General features: G+C 43.7%; 1 protein-coding gene across 3 annotated transcripts in view; it reads right to left on the bottom strand.

The window, feature by feature from the left end:
• The window catches only part of PALD1 (phosphatase domain containing paladin 1), a 106,349-nt gene that overhangs the window by 11,503 nt on the left and 79,001 nt on the right, over positions 1-15,845 (bottom strand). For all 3 annotated transcript variants that reach the window (XM_081189592.1, XM_081189593.1, XM_081189591.1), the window contains exon 19: positions 1,602-1,757. In XM_081189592.1, coding sequence (XP_081045718.1) covers positions 1,602-1,757 — 156 coding nt within the window. The remainder of the gene's footprint in view (positions 1-1,601; positions 1,758-15,845) is intronic.

Raw genomic sequence — 15,845 nt, 5'->3', positions numbered from 1 at the left:
ACCAGAGCAGCGCATGGAAACGCTGTTTACCTTTCCGCTGGAGCGGTACCTATTTATCTACTTGCACTTTGACGTGCTTTCAAACTGCTAGGTTGGCAGGAGCAGGGACCGAGCAATGGGAGCTCACCCCATTGCGGGGATTCAAACCGCCGACCTTCTGATCGGCAAGCCCTAGGCTCTGTGGTTTAACCCACAGCACCACCCGCGTCCCAGGTAACTAATGACATGTAAATAATAACCTAAGTAATGGATGAAGTTGCCTCTTGGTTTCTGTTGGAATAGGTCTGGATAGCACACACCCTGATCTATAGAAACAGGAGCCAGGTGTGCATCCCTACCTACTGAAGTCAAGAACCCTGTTTATGCATCCATGAATAGCTTGCCTCCATCCTTTTAGCTGGAGCGGCCAAGAGCAGAAATGTGGCTGCTCCCAAGAGGGGCCCAAAGCATGTGGACTCCAGGGAGAGGAAGATGGGGCTGTAGGTTCCTTCAGCAACTCTCCCCTCAAAGTGGTGCTCTCACAGAGCTACTGGCCGACCAAGATCCAGGTCCTGCTGAAGCTGTGAGCCTGCCGCCAGAGCATTTCGACGGCTCCTGGTCAACTGAAGCCGCTCAGATGAGACTTGCTCTCTGCCAAATATGCTTACTAAATAAAAAGATAGTCCGAGGACAATGAACCAAAAATAATAATAAAATACAAAAACAGCTGTTTTCCATGGGAATCAATCCAGAAGGAATGCAACGGCAGCAGGCTGTGTTTGCTGTGCTTTTATTTTTTTTTCCAGCGCATGGTGTGATGATGGGTGGGGTGGAAGGCTGAGAAAGCTCTCTGCGACAGCTGGGTGAACCGCTAGCAGCAGCTATGAGCAACTGGTGAAACTGAGAGGGCAGAAATGTGGGCTTGGGAAACAAAACCCAAAGACCCTAAAATGCTGTTCCCATATAGGTCAACATCCACTGCACCATTACTGAACAGACATACAATGTAGACATTTAAGGTAATGGGTCTCCCGACAGCCTAATAACCATCTCATCATCCCGATCCTACAGCAGTCGAGATCACAGCAGTCAATCCAGCTGAGCAAAGATATTGCGCTTTGGACTTAAATAAGAGTGCGTGGGATATACAACAGAAACAATATTTCCACAGCACTTTCATGCAACTTATGATTTTGTTAGAATCTAGCTCTCTCCAGCGGTCATTTTTTTTACATACTGAAAAGCATGGCTGCATTTTATTTTTTTTTATAAGGATGACAATTAAGCAGCAGGGGCTGGGAAAACACCCAGCAAGTTCAAAACGTAATAAAACAAATCAGCGACCTTTACAAATCTCAACATCTGTTAAATGGCTAGTGTTAGTGCTTAGCATTTGGAGTTAGCAACTCAGTGGTTTGTCTATAACAGAATAGATGACCAATGTCGCATCGCAGGCAAACGGCAGTATAATGACAATAATGACTTTGCAATTGTTTGAATGGCGAGCTGCTCACCAGACAAAAGCATACATGTCGGCATGCTTCCTTCCAAGTTAATATCTGGGCTTTTTCAGGGCATTGTTTGGCACAGCCAGAAGCGAATGGTGTTGGAAAAGCGCTTACCTCACGCATCCAAACACTGAAAGGCCTCTGCCAGGAGTCCTTTTTCCCCAGATGCAGGTATGCATTGAACAAGATGAGATAGATATAGCGTTCCAAGTACTGGAGGCTCCTCAGCTGCAATGTCCGCATCTCCTTCTCCTCCTTAGCTGTTTTCCCCTGAAAATAATAATAATAATAATAATAATAATAATAATAATAATAATAATAATAATAAATAGTAGTAGTAATAATAATAATAATAATAATAATAATAATAATAATAATAATAATAATACAATTGCTTAAGGGCCAACACTAGACAGCAGAACTGCCCTGCAAGTCCCAAAACTAGGACAGGCCATCTTGCATTTTATCAAAGGAAATGCTGCTTCTGAAATGACCATGGTGGAATGAGAGCTGCAGTGGCATGGCTCCTCCTTCCTGTGCTAGGAGGTTGAGCTCTGAAGCTGCCCGTCGGATGGGAGGAGTGCCACAGAAAGGTTGCGAAGGGCTCTTTGGTGGAGCTCATGCTTTGCATTCAGGAGGTCGTAGACTGAGTCCCAGGGTAGGGCTGGGAAAGACCCTAGGGCCTTAAATACTTTTGCACCTGAAGCCCAACTTCAACACCATAGACTGGGGAGCTTTGGTTTTCTTTGGGGGACAGGAGTGGACTTTGCTTTTGAAGACCACAAATGGAAGGAAATTAAGAGTCACCCACCCTAGGACCTGCCACCCAAAGCGGGGTACTTTGTGGCATTTCAATGAAAGGCTGGGCCTGCTGCTATGTAGTTTTTTTCAACCCTAGTTCCTCTTTGACATTTAAGATCACTGTGGGATGCTTCAGTCACGGGAGCCCCTCTATAGAAGCAGCTCACAAACTGATTCATACAGCGGTGTGCCAAGCATGGAAAACCACCTTGCCAGCAGTGGCCTGGTGATCTGGAGAACCTCCTCCGGGCCAGGGCTGCACATTATCCAAAGGCTACTAAAGGGACAATGGGGCTGGTGTGGGAAGAGACTTGCAAATGTTAAAAATCGATGCATACACATACCCAACACACACACGGCAATTTCTGCAACCATGCGGTGGGGGGACTGTATTGTGGGAAACTTCCCTTGAAGACTCTGGCTGCGGTCAACTTAGAATGAACCTGCTTCTCATGCCAGGAGAACCGGCAGTGTTTGGAAGGTGGCTAAAACAGGGTGGCATTTAAACTTGGCAGCCCAGGCTCTCATTAAGGCAAACGCTTTCCTCTTTTAAACACAAAGACCCCTCCGAAATAAGTGTGGTGTTTTTTTTTAAAGCAGTATTGTATGCATCTACTTTCACGTACACATGTGCATTAAAAAAAATAAATCACACACACACCAAGCTATAAACGGTGCCATTATTTTATATAGTGCTTCTATTCCTGAAAGGCTGTGGTGACCAAGAATTAGTCCCCTCCTACTGTCTGTCCCTGCCTTGACCTCAACTGAGTCATTACCACACAACAGCAGGCCGACCGAGGTAGAAGCCTGAGGTGTGTTAGGGGTTTTATTCATAGTTTCTGGCCAAACATGGAGACCAGCCATCTTCCAGTTCAAAACGACCTCTTAAGCAGCTACTTTGCTATAAGTAGAAAACACCAATTAAAGCTTCATAGAATAGAAACACCACAAAACTGGAAAGGAAGAACCTGAGGGCTTGAGAAAACAGAGCCATTAACTAACACCCTATAGCTGCAATCCTACACATCTTTCTCAAGGATTAAGTCCCCACTGGGCTCAGTGGGGCATCCTTCTGCATCGACAGTGCATAGGACTGTCAGCTACAACAGTTTAGAAAAGTCAGCTACTCCTCTTTTAACACTTCGCTCATTCAGGGTTTAGACGCAACTTAACTTGCTTTTAACTGCATCCAAAGCATCCCAGTAAATAAACGACAGCAAACAGCGGCAAACGCTGCCATTATTTCCTTGTTTTGATTTGGCAGAATTTCACAACACGCCACTATTTTCAGTTTTAAACATTGCTTTGTTTAGATTGCAAATATTAATTGGAGAGGCGAGCGGGCGGGAACGCAGCCGATGGAAGTTGCAGTATTCCAAATGCTAACAAACTGACCAAATTTTGGACTCAGACTCGGCACAGCTGGAAAGCAGGCTCCACTGACAGCTACCCAAACTGGCAACAACCCAGACGCTCAAGAGACATTTCGTTCTAATTAAACACACGTGCAACATTTTATATATATATATATATATATATATATATATATATATATATATATATACACACACACACACATACACACATACACATATATATATTCCAACTGCAGCACTGCAATGCAACAACTTTTAAGAATCCAAAACAGAACTGTTACTCTGTGATCTCTTGTCTTGAAAAATTAATGGACCCATGGGATAACTGCCAGAATATTATCATAAAGAATCAGAGAAAGAGGACATGAAGCTCATTATTAGTAGCAACCTGATCTTACTGTGACTTTCCCCGTTTCAAACGGCTGCCAGGTCCTGCTTCCACTACAGTGTCTATCTGCCCCAAGTTCTGCCTGGCTTTTAAATCATTATATTTCAGCAATCTTGTAAACAGCCACTCGTTTGTGGTGAGTAAGAATTGTATTCAGGCAACCAAGCAGAACATTTTTATAAAATAGTTCTTTTTCTTTCTTCCTGACTACAGATTGATTAACCTTTGTGTGAGAGAAGCGGAGCTGGTAATTATTTTATTTGGGCTGGTACTTTTGATCCATTTGGACTAATTCCTTGTGTTTCATCTGTCTCCAGCACAACATTATTCACTGGCTGCTATTCCTCATTTTCCACTTTTATTGCCAATTTCCTTTTTTGGTAAATTCATCTATTTATTACATACACATATATAGATGTATATCCTGGCAATATATATATCCTGGCTTTTCTCCGCAGAGCTGAAGACGGGGTACATGATTCTCCACTCCCAATGCTTTTAACCTCACGACAAAACAAGCAGAAGCTGCCCTTGGAAAAAATGCAGGAGGTATGCAACCATTCTATTGCAGAATTTCAAATAAACTGCAGAAAGATGGTTCATGCCAGAGCTTCCTACACATATTGAGTGTGAAATAGGTTCTGGTGAAAATTGGTGAGCTTCTGAAGTGGTTCATTCTTGGACTTACATCCCTTGAATCATCTGCAGCTGATTACCAGCAGCCAATCATGTCTGAATGCCATTGGGAAAAACATAAGCTTTGAGTACAAAAATCAGTGGTGGCCATTGCAAAATCTGTGAAGGTCATCTGCATGTGCATATTTAGTCTAGAGTTGAGGCATAAAGTGATCCCAGGTAAACCACCTGGGTCACCCAAAGGCACATGGGATGGAACTGGCAGAAGGCCTTTTTCAGTAGTAGTGCCCTCCTTGTGGGATACCCTCTCTTCAGATGTCAAGGAGATAAAGAACTACACAACTTTTAGAAGACATCTGAAGGTTTTGTATATGCTGTAAGCCGCCCAGAGTGGCTGGGGAAACCCAGTCAGATGTGTGGGGTATGAATAATAATAATAATAATAATAATAATTATTATTATTATTATTATTATTAACTGCCAATTTAGAATTCTGATTTGGCTTCGCTAAACATCAAAGTGAAGATCTACTTGCTCTTTCTCTGCCCTGTTCCTTACAGTTCACTGCCCCAATGACTGTGAAAAATACACAGCTTTTCTGATGAGCTAAATGATCTAAACAATCCATGAGACAAAAGTAAATGATTAAGTAGAGTGATACTAAACTCTGTATTGTCTTGAGATAAAATGTGCCAGTACCAAAAGGAGAAAACCATTAGATTAATTTTAAGGCAGAGCTAAGGGACTTTGGAAGGCAATTTATATGACAGTTCACAGCATTCCAAAGCTGCTCTAATTACTCGTGGCGAGACCTCAGAAATGCGATCTGCCAAAGAGGTATCTCTAGAGAACATCCCAGTCAGGTTGGTGGTCTTAAAAGGCTGATGGTTTCTGGCATATGATGGGTTGGCATTTGGAATATGGTTTCTCACTATTGCTGCAAGTCCCTTCTTCCCAAAATAACCAGCACATAAAAATATTCCCATTTCCCTTCAGAAGTCACACTTACTTCATTTAATGTTATTCATTCTCAGCAAAGAGAAAAGCTTATCAACCGGAGTCCAAAAAGAAATCCAAAGTTCTCATCAAAAATACAAGGAATGTGTGGACAGTCCATTCAATTTTTTTCCTAGGCATAACATTTGTGAGCTGCTAATCACAGTGGTATACAGCCTAGAACATGTCACAATTAACTCATTTGATTTTGATTTCATCCTGCTTATGATTGGGACATTCTTCTTTGGCTATATCCAAGCAAAAAAAATAAAGTTGAAAATGTGCAGCCTCAAGTTCTCTTTTTTTATTAAACTTCATCATAAACCTTTAACATTAGCTGCTTCTCAGCACTTGAAAGAACAGAACAGTATGCGTTCAGATTTAAAGTCTTTCCATGGACACAAAGAAATGCTTTGCTTCCTTCCAAGCAATACTTACTACTCCTTATGTCTCTATGGTAGTATGCTCTGTGTAGCTGTGTAGGTAACCCCTCTCCCCGCCCCCAAAAACCCACTTCCTGACCCAAATATCCTATCAGCTATGTATTTTAATATGCCCTTTGGGGATCTGCATGGTTAAACGCACACTATTGCTTCAAAAGGGTCTAGTGATAAACGTTCGATTTCACACACACAAAAATGCCAAGAAGAAAATCCATTGAAAAAAATATGGTTTCTGTGCTAAGCAAAAGCACAGTTCTGACATGCAAAGCATCAAACTTTAGGGACACAGATGCAAGTACTAAATTTCCCTTCCACTTGTAACATCATTTAAAAAATAATAATAATGAAGGGATATTTCAAAAAGAGGGAATGGTTGAAGAAACCATCGTTCTTAAGTTTGTTTGTGGGTTTGTTCAGGATAGAAGGAAGGAACTTACAAGGACACTCAGTATGCTTCACTGTTAAGAAGATTTGAACTTGAGAGTCCATATTCCACCCAAACCCAAAGGTTCCCCCTTCTGAAATTAACCAATATTCATTTAAATAGCCAGCCGCATTTAAACAGTGTGAAATGAAATTAACTTGGGGGACACAATTCCAATCTACAATGGGGGATTTACTTATGTGTATACTATTACTTTCCTTCTCTTCAACCAACCTGCCCTAAGTGGCGGGTGTAAAAACCAGAGAGACAATTTGCACCATAAAAGCAACAAACAAAAACAACAAACAATGAGAACAGAAGGACGAGGAAGCGAAATCCTGCATTGAAGTAATCTTCTCTATAAATAATAAACAGGGAACTGTGTGTGTGTGTGTAGCTGCATAGTTAAAACCAATCTTGATCCACAGTCATAAAACTACGGCATTTGAGCGTAAAACATGTTAATAGAACTTGGATCAAAGTAAACGGAAGTTCAGTTTGGTGTTGATTTTCTGTGCTTAGCTGATTTTTCTTGCCCAGGGGAAAAGATCTACCCAAAGAAGATTCTTACAACTTAATTATAAATAGAAAAGTTAGAGGATTTATTTAAAGAATCCAAAAAAAGGGGGGCAAGTCAGACAGAGAAAATTTAGGGCCTGTACTTAGTTTCTTACTATTATTTCTGTCTGCTAAAGCCATTTGTTTCTCTTACCAGACAATCTGTCTGCTACATACTGAAGTTATATATCTCCCTCTCTCTACTCAAAAGGGCTGGAAGCCATTACAGTCCAGTAAGGGCCTTACTTCTCCCCCTACCAATGAGGCCCTCCAATCTATCACTCTAAAAGTACTTTAGGGAAAGTGTAGCTTTTTATGCCTTATCCACTAGCAAGATAAAGATGCTTGGTAAAAACTTCTCCAGGGAACAGTATATTTTCCATGTAAGCTTCACACTTGATGCTGCTGAAAGCTCCTACTTGAGTTAGAGCTTATTCAATACTTCGGCCTGTTTTCTCAAAAAGCACTCTCCCCGGCCCAGAAATATTAGGGGAGGGGAGGAGAGAACAAAGGAATAAAATGTGATGATCTCAGCCAGGCTGCGGTATGTGCCAGTAGCTCAGATGCAGCTAGACAGGCTCCAGATGCTGGTTGAAGATTAATGCCCAAGTTCTATTTGGGTTTCAGTGTAATCGAGGCAATAGGTTTCACCAGCAGTGTTTCTGCAGGGCAATGTGGTGTCTGTAGCTGGATTAGCTCTGGCATGTTGATTTTGCACAAAATTCTCCGCTCTTCAAATAGGAATGCTTAGCTTTACATAACAGGGCTTATTCTCTTCACTCTGCAGGGACAGAGGTGGTCACTCGCAGCCAAAGAAATCAGTGTGGAGTTAGCAGGCAGCAGACCCCTAAAGAGACAAACGGCCACCTTCATATTGCCAGCCTGGATAGCTCTGTTAGTTAGAGTATGGTGCTGATAACACCAAGGTTGCAGGTTTGATTCCTGTATAGGACATCTGCATATCCCTGCATTGCAGGGGGTTGGATCAAATGATCCTTAGGGTCCCTTCCAACTCTGCAATTCTATTCTGTATGCCACCCAAGCTGGACACCAAGGTTTGCATCCTCCATGGTACCTAGGACCAAAGAAGTCATCTAAACAACTGGCACCACCTGTCTTGCAGCAGCATCCTGTGTCACTCCCCAAAATGCTTACTGTCCTCTCATCTTAGATGGGCATTCTCAGAAACTTGCAGCGGGTCAATGATGAATAAAAGTCCTGAGTTGTTGGGATGTGCCAAGAAGTTCCAAGACCTTTGATTTGTGGAAGCTTCTCAATGACTCTTCATCCAGTGGGTGATATCTGTAATGTAACTTGGTTTGCTATGCAGGTGTGTGTTTTTGGTGTGCTACATTCATTTTGATGTATCCTTATAGCACCAAAGAATTTATTAAACTCAAAGAGTTTTATGCGTCGACAGCTGGGCTGGGGGCTGCTCCATCTTCGGATGAAGTTTGGATTGGCTGGGGTTCTAACTTGATTCTCTGCTATTTCTTCCTCTCCCAGCAACCACCTTGCCACATCCCTACACTGGTCAAGACTGCAGCCCCACCCACAATTGGGAGGCTTTTGGGGGGGCACTGATAAACACAGAGGGAAGGTCAGGACAGGAAAATTGACTCCCATGAGCTTCCTTCAGGTAACCTATCTTCATATCCATCACTTTTGCAAGTTTGGCTTGCCTGTAGCCATCAGATAGGAAGCAACCCCCAAGAAAAACGGCACACAGCCACCATCTGCTATGCTTTTAGCCAGTGCATTTTCAGCACTGCAACTGCTGGGGGTTCCTTGCCTGGCAGAAGGCCAATGCAGAGTTTACATTTGAGGATTAAAATTGGTATCGGTAAGACATTCCCCCGAGAAGCGCTTTAAAGTGAAAACAAAGCAAAAAGCTGTATGAGGGGAATGTGTTTTCTATGACCTGGAGCCCTAGTCTCAAAGTCCTGCAGGCGTTAGGGGCATGGCCATTTCCAGCTGCAGGTGCCACACAGTACAGTTGTATGGAAGCAGACAGCATGCACAGAATTTGGCTCAGATTTGCAAGTGGGGAAGGAGGATGCCACAGCGAAAGTGGGCCTGGCGGGTGTCCACAGCACCACGCTAGACGCCAAACTGTGCCAGGTTTCGCAAAACCATTACGAGGCACCTGGAGGTGGGAGTCACCTCTCATCGCTGGGTTGTAGATAGGAAGCCGGAGTGTGAATCCTGGCAGGATTAGAACTAGAGATGGCCACATTGTTGGGATAGATTCATAGTTAAGTCAGCTGCAGGCTAGGCTCCAAGTCAAGAATCTGCCGTGGCCTTGGCCTCAGAGGAGGAGGAAACAGCCACGTCTGTGTGGACTTGGACCACGTTCCTGATGCTGGCGTTTCAGAGCCAAAGGCTGGTGCTCACAGAACCGAAGGCTGGTGGTCTGGAGCCTGCAGAGCCTGAGCCAGCACAGATGCTGTTCCATGATCTTGACTTATCGGAAGAATCAAGCACCTGATGAAAGTTGCAGGGAGCATGCCAGAAGTGAGGCCACAGAAGGTGCTTGTATGAAGGCCAAGAGGTTGGGCTCTTTAACAGCCACCATCTCTTTAGGTTCAGGGGCTGGACCTCAGGAAACGGGGGCTGGAGGAAGTGACTTAACAAAGCCTCCATTCTCTTCTAGCCTTCACCAGAGCAAGTTGCTCGTTTGGAGCTATCCGTGGTGCTGCAACCAGTAAGTCTGCCTTGTTCTCATGAGTACCTGGTACATATAGACCGAAAGAGTGGGGCTGGAACATGACCACAGGTACCCAGGCAACAGCACAAGGAAATGCCCTGATGCTGGCAGACCAGGAAAGCAGCAGGCAGGCAGGAGCAATACTACTGTGCTACCTGAACAAGGGCACAGTCGGTCTGTTGCCCACACAGTACCTCAGGTCTCATCGGGAAGTACTCTCTCTCTCTCTCTCTCTAATTTAATTTATATCTCTCAGCTTCAAGGAGCCCAAGGTGACATACATAGTTCTCCTCATCCCCCTCTTTACCCTCACAACAACCCTTTGAGGGAGGTTAGGCTGAGAGTGAATGACCAGCCAAAGTGAGCTTCACTGCTGGTAGGAGGATTTGAACCCTGGTCTCCCATGTCTTAGCCCAACCCTCTAACTACTAAGCCACACTAGCTCTTTATAGGTCAGGTTAGAAATATTGGGGTGCCTGGAGTGGTGAAGCTATGCTGGAACCTGGGAGAACATTAATGTGCCACTGGTCTGTTTGACTATGTATCTTTGACTATGTACCTGTATGCACAGGCCAAGGAGTCACGGGCACATGATGCGGCTACTGCAGTCTAAGAATATGATCTAAAAGGCTCAGCAAACATATTTATTATGGAGCTCGGATGGACACAGCTGAGAAAGAGTTGCTTGCAAGGGCAACCACCAAGCTTTCTGGATCTGAACAGCAGCTGGGGATAACTTAAGTCCAGCACAAGTGTGGGGAGACTTTAGGTCTGCACGATCTACTTTACGCTTACTACAAAAACCCTAAGGTCTATTAACCAGAGCCAAGTGGCAAGGGCTGCAGCCAAAACCCACCATGCCATGAGATGAGAGGAGAAGCAAATAAACATGTAGAAATCAGCACCTTAAGCTACATCAGGGAGTCTACAACTTAATGTGCGGGGCAGAAGGAAGACTGTTCATTTGCTGAGAATCATAAACTCTTGCAGATTAACTATAAATCTACCAGTACTTCCTGACCTGCCTTCATCTCACCATTAAACTAGTTTAAGCCTATCAAAAGCACAAGGTTTCACCAGCTAGCCTGCCAGTTCTCTTTTGAGCTTTACAATTCCACAGCAGAGATTCTCGAAAGGATAAGGCAGCCCCCCATGTAGACAATTCCTAGGTGAGGAGGGTATGAACAAGCCCCCTCCACAGCCCAAATTTTGCCTGTGGCTTGACTGAAATATGGGTGGTTACATTAACCCAACCTTCCTTGCATCAAAATGGAACCAAATTAAATAAAAGCCACATGGGGTTTATATGTACTTCTCACTTACATCAGCTCCCCATTTTATAAAATGTGAGCGAATTTTAAAGAAGTTACATAAATAAAGCATATCCTGTATTCAAAGAGCTCATGTCCAATTTGTCATTTTTTTGAACGGAAAAGTCAGAGGACTACATATAAATTGAGATCCAAGCTGACAGGAAGCAGATGACATTAATGTACAAATTATGTTTCAGGTTCATCCTCCCAGAAAGTTATACACAGATGTCAATGAGAAACTCTCATTTAATTATGCCTGTCTGTCCTGGTGTGTGGCAGAAGGTTTTTTTTTTGGGGGGGAGGGTGGATGAATCCCTCCTAGTTAGAACTTAGGAAACTTGCCTGCTGTGGAAGTCCAACTCAGCAGGGATTAAAGGGGGGGCACTGAAAAAATGGCATTGCAACCTAATCTACAGGCATGCACAATAGGAGGCATTCAAAATATGATGCTGATCAATTGCTCAATCAAACCCGGCAGGAGGTTTGCCATCAATAGCAATTTAAGATCAGGATTGTGTTGCAGAGCACTGCCACAGACACCAGTTATTCAGCTCTGTCCTATGTAACTGAATAGAGCATGCAGAAAGCCGTTAGAGCTTTATTTTTAGGACACTAGTTTAAAAAACCCCGAAGAAACCCACATCCTAAAAAAATATCCTAGAAGCCACCGCAAATCCACTTCTCTGTCTAAATCTACCACTTAAGTTATTATCCAGCTACACATTATAAGCTCTGTGACAGCCCAGTTTCCCTGCATAGTGCTCGGAATAAATACAACTGCTAAAATCCGTTGCCCGGTTCACAGAGGAATCCATGAATGAGCCCATGCACATTGAGAAGCCTCCAGGTGGCTGCAATAGCTACCAAATATGACAGCTGCCACAGTCAGTTGACGATGCCCCCTGCTAACTCTTTGCCAGTGCCACTGGTTGCTCAGCCTCCCCTCCAGCTTCTTCTTGGATCGCAAAGAAGACAATAACTGCAACATCCTTATTCTCCTCTGCTGATCCAAGTCAAAGAAACCACCAGGTGTTGACTCGGAAAGTGAACTGACAGATGGGTCACTGAGAAAACATTAGCCATCTGCACAGAGCTATGTGGCTTACAAGAGGCTTGAATGCTCATTTGTAGACTCTGTGTAAACTTGTCCTTAAGTTGAGTTTCTTCTCTTCACCTACTGTACCTGAGTATTCCAATACTATTACAACATTTTCTTGCTGGGGCAGTGGGATTAAAGAAAGAAAGAAATCTATTTAATATGTTTCTTTTAGAAACACATATGACACACTTTCCCCCCTCCAATACCCCCACTGGAGCCAGCATGGTGTAGTGGTTAAGAGCGGTGGACTTGTAATCTGGTGAACCGGGTTCGCTTCCCCGCTCCTCCACATGCAGCTGCTGGGTGACCTTGGGCCAGTCACACTTCTCTGAAGTCTCTCAGCCCCACTCACCTCACAGAGTGTTTGTTGGGGGGGAGGAAGGGAAAGGAAAATGTTAGCCACTTTGAGACTCCTTCGGGTAGTGATAAAGCGGGATATCAAATCCAAACTCTTCTTCCCTGGGTTTTAAAACACGTATAGACACTACCAGTCAACCTTGAGGGAACTGCTCACAATGTGATGAACAAAAACAAAGAAAAAAACAAACTTGTCAACAGTAATATATAAAAACAAAAGAAGCAGTCGACACAAAATTACTGAGATTTAGCCTCTAGCGCAACAGTAGGAAACAAACCCACCAACTCAGCCCTCTCCTTCAAGAAAAAGCCTGTGCAGAAAGTTAAGACTTCAAGCTGTTTCCGGAAAGCCTGCAGGGTACAGCACTGGCAGGTAAGATGTGCCATTTAGGATCTGCAGGGAGGAACATGTCGTAACCCACCTGTGTGGGGTAACTTTTAATGCCTTCATTCAAATGCTAGGGATTGGAGTAAAGCTGCTGGACAAAAAGACAGCAGTTCCATTACCCTGGCAATAACAAAAACAATCCGGACAAGATGAAGTAAGCTAATCCAAATTCACACGCAACCTGGAAATCGTGCTCATCTGATGAGGAGCCTATTCAACAGCAAGCTGCTCTCCTGCCAAAGACACACCTAGTGCCTAACCAAACACCTCTTGCAACTCTGTGTGGCAAATATTGCTCTTGCCACACAAAAGCAGGCAATATGAACCTAATATGGGTGGAAGTAATAGCCTGCATTTTATTGCAAAGTTTCCTTACTAGCAGCTTCTTGGAAGGCTCGTTCCACAATAAAAACCCACCGTTCACATAGATGAACGCCATATGCAACAAGATGATCCGTGTGGCAATTTATTTCTCTCCCTCCCTTTGCAAGTTTTGATGGCGTGGGCAATGCTTGCAAAAAGTCACCCAACTGCCGTTTAGGCATCGTGGCATGTGAACCATGAAGTTTACTTGGAAGAAATGAACAAGCATGCATTAAAAGAAAGAAAGAAATGGACATGGAGACTTGCAAACAGGTTATGACGAACCGGGAATATTCTCCAAGGAAATCTGCAGCAGTTTACATGAGTCAAGAAAAGAGGAGGGGTAAAGCGTCATTGTTTCTAATGTGGCAGGCAAGGTTGAAGGGGCCACATCTGGCTGTGATCAGGTCGCTGGTACAAGTGGCAAAGAAAGCTGGGAGGACCTTGATGGAGACTGAACCTTTGAGCAAGAGCCGATTTTAGCAAGAGAATGGTAGAGATAACAACTGCACCCACCTATTACTGCTTTGGATGAATATTTGAAAGCAAGTTAGCGGCCAAAGGCCCATTTCCCTGCTGACCTTTTGCTGACCTCACTGGGCTGGAGAAAGGGAGCTTTGTGCCAATACCGTGGCAAGGCTCGAAGGCTGCCGTTTTGGAATTTTGGCATGTGGTTTTAAAAGGCACCTGAACTTGCGTTAAAAACAAAGTGGGGTGGGGAGACCTTTAAAATCCACCAGTGTTTTAGGAGAGAGCCAGGGGCACGGCATTCTCCTCTGTCACCTGGAAACCATTTAGTACAGAAAAGAAAAACCACTGCTGTGCTAAAAAAACACACAACAACCCCACACATTCCAGGCCCCAGAGTCAGCTTTGCTTGATCCTTGGGGTGAAAACAGCAGCAGTTGAAGAGTGCAAAGACAACCCAAGGCAGCCTGATTGGAGCAACGCCTCCCCTGATTTAGTACTGGGCAGATGTTAAACATTTCCACATTTGTACATAATAAACCACATTAAGTCTCAAAGGACCACATCACTTCTTGTCGTGTTAAGGATCGAACGGCGGCTTAAAATGCTTACAGAAACATACAAAGCAGGGCTGAACTGAGAGCACTTACTCTATTTCAGAAACCTTTTCCACCAAAAAGCACACAGCTCTCAACTATTTCCCAGCAACAGTTGTAAAAAAGGTTCACCTGGTTCATTTACATTGGGGAAGTCCAACTTCAGACCCAGGGGCCAAATGCGCCCCCCCAAGCCTCTCCACCTGGCCCTTGGGACACTCCAAAAGCCACCCCCCCTCCTGACCCTGCTTTGCATCGTCCTTGAGTGATTTTGTCTGGCTGGAATGTTATCTCTGAATCCTGCTTCCCGGGATGAAGGACGTGTGTAGAAACTACCCTTCTGTATAAACCTAAATTTTACATTCATTCCTTATGCCCACTTTTGCCTCTGGCAATTTCTACCGCTTGCATCTGGCCCCCAGAAGGTTACTCAGAAAGCAATGTGGCCCTCTGAAAGTAAAAGGTTTTCCACCACTGATTTACACTGTCTTTTCTTCCTGGACTGGCTTTACTTCAGTGATATCATCAAAGTTAACTCCAATTGAGCAGTAACAGGTCTGTGATGCCCTCACGTGTCACTCCATCGTGACATGGTCTCTTCTGTGTTAAACTCAGAAGGAGAAAGAATCAGTGTCTAGAGAGAGAGAGAAAATGCTAAAGCATCAAGTGAACAGGATGAGAATAAATGGTGAATATTCTCTAATGCAAAAAATTGTTTTTCCCTGGGAAATATTTCTGAACACAGTGCCACCCAGAAGCAGTATTTTTGGACTGAAAATGACAACAGGAGAATATTTAGAGCAGCCCTACATACAAGTCCCCCTCTACTAGAACAATTGCGGATTCACTGGGAGACCAATCTTGTCTATTACACATATGATGTGGAATTTAAAAATTCCCTGACCTTGGAATACTGTCATCACAGCTGTGGCCTAAAAATGGACTACTGGATGCAGCCAAGAGCAGCAATCTATAAATTTTGGGATGGAGGCTACACATGAGGTTGAATCCTTAGCGCTGGATTCATAACATCCCAGTTAATATTCATTTTGATTTCTAGCCCGTACTAATCTTAAGGTAACCAGTAAAAGTTGCCTTATTGGTTCTGTCCTTCACTCACCAGAAGGTGCATCAAGGGCTTTCCATGTGATAGAAGCAATTCCAAAAAGATACCCCCCCAAAGAAAATGAGCATTGGTGTAGCATATGAACTTCCAAGGGAGCCCTTGTTAAGTGACAATTCCCTTATACTTAGCCACACACCTCGGCTGTGAAGCAGTAAATTTAATTTTGATAACAAAACCATTTTATCCATAGAGTTCCTTCCTGAAAAGAAGAGTTAATTTTCTCCACTGTTTAAGCAGAGTACCAAATTCCATATAAAGTGATTCATAATCATTTGCATATAGACTGTCCATTTTATTTGATATTTCAATTTCAAAA

Source organism: Podarcis bocagei (assembly GCF_964188305.1).
Source record: "Podarcis bocagei genome assembly, chromosome: 4".
In the NCBI taxonomy this organism is placed as follows: Eukaryota; Metazoa; Chordata; class Lepidosauria; order Squamata; family Lacertidae; genus Podarcis; species Podarcis bocagei.
Note: the sequence above shows the minus strand (reverse complement) of the source record. Positions and strands in the feature narration are given on the sequence as shown.